This window comes from Haemorhous mexicanus, chromosome 4 (genome assembly GCF_027477595.1).
Source record: "Haemorhous mexicanus isolate bHaeMex1 chromosome 4, bHaeMex1.pri, whole genome shotgun sequence".
Lineage (NCBI taxonomy): Eukaryota > Metazoa > Chordata > Aves > Passeriformes > Fringillidae > Haemorhous > Haemorhous mexicanus.
Genome location: NC_082344.1, coordinates 4,723,265 through 4,729,617, shown reverse-complemented (window position 1 = coordinate 4,729,617; position 6,353 = coordinate 4,723,265). Strand labels below are relative to the sequence as shown.

Genomic DNA, 6,353 nt, shown 5'->3' with positions numbered 1-6,353 from the left:
AAAGATGTTAATTTCACCGTATGTTGAGATTTCTGCTTGAAGTGGAGTGGGAAAAATTCCTGCTCTCTCAGTGAACTGTTAGGTGCCCGATCCATCAGGCTGGTGGCAAATCACCCTTTTCAAAACAGAGAAGGTGGTGGTGATGGGGAAATAAGTCATGTATTGGGGCTGGAAATCAGCTGTGTTCCCTTTGATCCATGCCTGTCTCCTTCACACAAAGGCTACTTTGCAGCTTTGGCGCTTGCACATGTGCTAGGAAGGGTGAAGGATTTAATGGACAAATTAAGGAGGCATAAAACCACAGCACTGGAAATCTGTAGGAGCAGGGTACACAGAAAATAAGGTCAGTGTAAATGGTTAATGAAATAGAAGCTGAGTAATTTCTGTGTTTCTGAACAGTGAAGGGCAGGGTTAGAATGGTAATGAAATAATGGAAATACTCTGGGTGCTCAGAAGGAGTGAGTGTCGCACCCTGCAGAGTGAATAAATGAGCAAATAAATCACAGGTACTTGGGCTAAAGCAGGAATTTTTAGAAAGAGGATCCTGATGATCTACTGTGCCCACATGGAAACGTTTCTTCCTTTGAGCTGAATGCTCTGTGGGCTGAAATGCTTGAATTGGATTATCTTACTGAACCGAGCCTGGAGGGAAAATCTCATTTGAGGACTGGAGAAGAAAACCAAACTGCATCAGAATCTCTGCATCTGGACAGCAAGCTGCCAGCAATTTTTATGGCCTAATCAAAACAAATAAGAAATTGATCTTCTCTTTCCATGGCAGCCTTAACTGCTGCCATGTGCCTTTGCTGCTTGGCTGCAAGTCCTGCTCATTTACACATCCGTGCATGACATGATGCATGCAGTATTCCAGCTGATAAGGTTATTTGGGAAGAAAGGCTCTGCCTAGATGTAATAATGTAATTTATAATTTGTTTTTATGATGAACGGTTCTGGGGGGGTGTGAGGACGGGCAATCCTTGCAAGCAGCACTCCTGGGAGAAGTGAGGCATGAGCAGTACCTCCTGCTGAGATGAGGAACAGGAAATTCTGGCCAGGATCCAGGGAAGCACTCAAACAAGACCTTTATCTGAAGCACAGATAAGCACCTTTGTCCCTTACATATTAGAAGGAATGTGTCACAGCTTCCAAGGCTAAAATTTAGGAAAGGAGTTGCCTGGTATGTATGCTCAAATAATTTTTATTAAAAAAAAAAAAAACAAACACCAAAAAAACAAAACAGGAAAAAAAAAAAAGGGGGATCCAGAAAATCATCCAAACACCAGCTTAAGGCAAGTTGGTAATAACATCTTCATCTGCTTGCTGGATGCTTGCTTGATCATCTTCCATAGGCTAGATTTCAGAGTAAACCCCAAAATATTCTTGCTGTTTCTACCTGTACTTTAGCCTTCACCTCACCTCTTCGGGTTTACTGCTCTCGTGAAGGAATTTTTTTGCTCCAAAGGAATTTTTTTGCTCCAGAAATTCTGATCCTGTAGACAGTGCTGCATTGAATGAACACTGGTTCGCAGCCCTCAGCAATCCCTTGGGGAAAGTGGGAAGGCTGGATGCCAGGCAAGCAACAAAGTCAAAGGAAAATAAGTTACACCTCTCCTTTTTTTGTCTCCACACTCTACAATTTCCCTGTCTCCAGGCAAACTGTTTCCATGATTTCTATGGATCCAAGTGAAGCCAGTTGCTGAATTAAGTGTCATGCTAAGCCAGAATTGTTATAGCTTGAGTTGAAGGCTCTGATTATACAAAACCAATGTCTGAGTTCAGATTTTAATGTGGTTTAAGAGTTTCAAACCTTTTAGAAGCATCTTCAAATTCTTTTAAGAAGCAACAGATGTCTGTGTTAAACTAGAAACTGTAATTTTGTTTCATGGGGAATAGGCAAAAATAAACCAAAATTGTTGCCAGAAAAGAAGCACTTTCTCATACCCTAATCTTAAATATTACTTGAGAGGTAGGTTAAATACTGGCTTGATGCAAAAGCTCAGGAGTGTGAAAATGAAGTGATTATCTCTTTGGAAACTGTTTATTTTTTCTATTGGAAAGGTGTCAGAAAATGTTTGCTGGTACCACATATTGATAGTCCTACAATACAGAGGAAATCCAGAGTACTGACAAGCTTATGAGTCCCATCTGATTCCTGAGAGATGACAGCACATTTAATAACATTGAGGATAATCAGATAATCAAGTTAAACCATTAAATCAAAATGGCTTTTTTTTTTTTTTCAATTATTTCTCCTGCTTATTCAGCTTCCAAGTATCTGTTACAGACCAGAAATTAATTTTGACTGCCTTGAAATGCTGGAAGTCATAATCTTTCTCAATCAAGTATTTTTGTTGTTCTGCATGGGCAACCTGTCTTAGAATCTTGATGCTAAAATGCTCCTTTTAAAACAGGGGATGTATCTTTTTGTTGATTCGGCTGATTTTAAATGAAATTTCACTTTTACAGTTGTATCTTAGAATGCAGGTGCTGTTAAAAGATAGAAGTGTGGTTGAGAAGTGCCTCGTGTTGTGTAGAACAGCCACTCACCAGGGTCTCATGCACAAGAGCAGACTGTCTCACATGAAGTGCGTGCCACGTGTGTTAATCTCTCCATATTTTCCAAAGATCCCAATTCTTCATTCCCTGTCCAGAAATGTTTACAAGAAAACTGTTGTGAGTAGTTGAATTCCTTACAGTAATACAAGCAAAATGGGAAAGTATCCAATTGTTGTGTCAGAGACCACAGAGCCAGGATGAGCACTAAAGAATGATGGATGCTGCTCTTGCCTTTTTCCACCAGGTAATGTTTTCTACAGTATGGATGAAGTTGTCAGAATGATGTTTTGTTGCCTCAAGAAAAGGTAAGTGATCATTTTCCCAAATTCCCTCAAATTATTATATGGAGCTTTATTGTGAAATATTATTCAGAGGTCCAACAAGGATAGAATATTTGGTGTAAAATCATAACTCAATACATATTTGTCTCCTTAGCTCAGACTTGGTGTGAAGCTATACTTATGTTAGGAATTTGGGAGGCTTGGTGAAGTAGAAATTATGAGCTTTTTTTGATACATATTTCTTCAGAAAACAGTACACTTTCTCAGGCCCTCACAAAATTTGCAGGCATGCTAATGTTCTCTCTGTGAAAATTTCACTTCCCTGGCTTAAAAATCCGTGGAAGCTTTGGGAATATGACTTGAGCCAAGTTAAATCATGCAGGGAAGTGGACAGATGGTACCATGAAAAGCAGAACTCACGATGGGTCCATCACAATTGTATTGTTCACCAAAATCGGAGTTAAGTGGCCAAAACTCGGAATAACTTTCCCGCTGCCATGGCAATACCTGATGAGTGGTTTTGCTTCGGGCCAAGGGCAGGGCTCCCAAATGTCTTCAAGGGGAGAGACATTTCCTGGTGCCGCTGGAGTTCGGAGCTGTTTGGCCTGTGCCGGTGTAAGGTGACGCGGGCTGGGGAGGCAGGGAGGATGGGTGCACATGTGGGCATTTCAGTCTGGACGGGAGGCTCCGACTCGAAGTGAGCCACCGCAGGAGTTTCTCCTGCCGGTGTCAGGTGGTCTCGGAGCATCGTTTCTGAGACAGGGCACCTGTGCCCAAGGAGCAGGGACAACACGAGCCAGCCCGGAGCACCGGCGCGGTGCAGCCCCGGTGCCCTCTGCACCCACCGGCCCTGCTCCGGTGCCCCTCTCCTGCCGCCGGGGCTGCCCCGGCGGGAGGTGCCGCAGAGGCGGGTGGTGAAGGCAGGACGGGCTCCGCGGCCCCTCCGCCCGGTGCCCCTCTCCTGCCGCAGGGGAGGAGGCTCGGCCGCCGCCGGCACCGGCACCGGCACCGAGCGGTCCGCGGGGAGCCGAGCGGCGCCGCGGGCGGCATGGAGTGGGAGCTCAACCTGCTCCTCTACCTGGCGCTGTTCTTGCTGCTGCTGCTGCTGCTGCTGCTCCTGCTGTGCCTGCTCCTCCGGCAGCTGCGGGGCTCGGCGGGAGCAGCCCCGCGCCGCCTCCCGCCACCCCGGCAGCCCTGGGCTGAGTGCCGGGAGCCGGGAGCTGGGAGCCGCCCGCCGCCGCCGCCTCGGGCCGCCCCCAGGTGAGTCCGCGACACGCAGGGAGGGTTGGGGGCCGCCCCCGGGGCCGCCTCCGCCTCTCCGCGTCCCCCGGGAAGGCACGGGCTGGGTGCTGCTCCGCCGATGCAGCATCCCCTGTCCTCCACCGCCCTCCGGTCCCCCGGTCTCTCTGGAGTAGCTACCATGTAAAATTCAGGGGAAATTTGAAGGTGCGCCCACCCTGAGCTTTTACTCTGTAAGAAAGTATTATAAAACTCCCCTCAGGCTCTCTTTGCGGAGGAGGTTATGTTTGCTTTCCTTTGCCATACAGAGATCCGAGTTTGACCCGATTACAGAATTTTTAAATGTAGCGTTTTCCAGTGCCGAAGACGCTCACCTTTTAAAAGAATTTCTGCCCCCCCGCCCCAGCTTCAACCGCATTTAATTCAGTTTTCCTCCTTTTACTCCACAGGAGCTATTCCATCATATAGCTAAAATGCCAAGTAAGCTTCACTCCCTGTAGAGTGGGAGCAGACTTGGCAACAGCCCATGGCTGATCCTACCCCATCTCTGATGTCCCCCAGGGACCACTCTGGCCCCAGCACAGCAGGTAATGCCTGGGGCTGGAGTCGATGTAGTGTGGCCGAGCAGCCACCTCCTGCTGACTGCCCCCATCCCGTGCAGGGCATCAGGGGTGGCACCGACAACGAAGCAACTCGGCTGCTGGGCCTTTAGGAAATTCGTGTTTGAGGCCTTTAGGAAATTTGTGCAGACCTTTGGCTGCAGACCTTTCACAGCGTGGTTTTTTGATAGCTCTCTGGAACCAGGGTGTCTTTCCGAGAGTGAGCTTAAGCGAACATGAGTGCTGAGCTGTGTGCTCACACTGGTGAGTTTCTGCACCATGGACAAAGATGGACAGACACTGGTTTGTCCCTACATGAAGGACCTGGGGAGAAGCTAAGAATAGGTGCTATCAGCTGTGCAGTGAGCTTGGCAAAAAATAAATTATTTTACTGTTATAGAGCTGATGTTCTTGTTTAAAGTGTGGGGTTTAGGGGTTCTTCTTTAAGCCACATTTAGAGGCAGCTGTTGGGGCGGTGTGGCTGCAGGCAGCCAGGTCTCCAGCATTGCTGTGGGGTGTATTTTCACAGGGCAGGTTGCTGCTAATTCAACAAGTGCCTCTCAGTGCACGATCTGCCTGCTTCACTCCTGCTGTGCATTGCTCCGTTACAAGGCAGCGTGCTGCGAGCACGAGGATGCTGTTGGAGGGAACATAGGATATTCCAGCTCTCCAGCCTTTGCTGCAGTGATCTGAGCTCTCTCCTCCTGCTCGCTGCTGGGTGACTTGGCATGGGGGAAGAGTGTGCTAATGGTGCAGGGGTAGTTACAATCAAGTTGGAGAGGCCCTCCTCCAGAGGATGTTGGCACTGCTCTGGCCCTTCTTTCAGCTGGCTCACTATGGCTTTTTGTTTCAAGCTTTTTAAATAGTTGCACACTCTGGGATTTAGAACAGGTCTTTTATTTGCATCATTACAGATCCATCATCTCTTATGCAGACTGTCCCAACGTGCAGTCCTGCTTGGCAGGGGCTTTGCAAGACATGGGACATGCTCTTTGGGGTACTAGTCCTGGAGCTGATGCCATGCTGCCTCACACTCCTCGAGCCATGAGGATTTGCTGTCTATAGCCCCTCCTAGTGCCTGATGCCCCAGCTGCCCTTCTCCACTCTAGGATGGCTTTTTCAGTCACAGGAAAATGATGAGAGAACAACCCAGTGTAGGTTTCCCTGCCAGTGACTCATCAGCCTCGTATCTCTATGGTTTTCTTGTTCTTCCTCTGTGAAAATGGTGGAAATGATTTTGGCCTCCCATCAGTGATTAGAAAGAAGGTGACTAATGGTTTTGCTCAATTAATAGGAGTAGCCGTAAAACTGCGACACATATTCTGCATGAGCATCAGGAGATTACCTACAGAATGTGACTTCACAGATAAGTGAAGTGTTTAAAATCTTGGGAATGGTTGGGGCACTTCTAATAACTTGTGTTGCAGAAGCCCTTCATACTTACTGTATTGCATGGAGCAGAGAGAATCTGATTTTTGTAATGACTCTTAATAGCATAGCTGACAGGGCACAGTTACCTTTCTCTGGAAAATGAAAACTAGTACATGATTTTTTGGACATATAAGCATTTTACACCAACAGTGCAGGAGAAAGGTTTATGGGGGCAATGAAACATCTGCATGTCAGAGGATTATAATATCTTTGCTTTGTCTAGTTTTGGTACTAGTACTGCATCTCA

At 47.2% G+C, this 6,353-nt stretch overlaps 1 protein-coding gene across 1 annotated transcript; it reads right to left on the bottom strand.

Moving 5' to 3' along the window:
• Nucleotides 1-1,259: 1,259 nt before the first annotated feature.
• Nucleotides 1,260-4,206, bottom strand: LOC132326877 (histone-lysine N-methyltransferase 2D-like). Its single transcript, XM_059845602.1, has 2 exons — nt 3,345-4,206; nt 1,260-2,643 (listed from the first exon to the last, which is right to left on the bottom strand). Exons 1-2 carry the CDS (start codon nt 4,204-4,206, stop codon nt 2,555-2,557), a joined length of 951 nt encoding a protein of 316 aa, XP_059701585.1. The 3' UTR covers nt 1,260-2,554.
• Nucleotides 4,207-6,353: the final 2,147 nt, after the last annotated feature.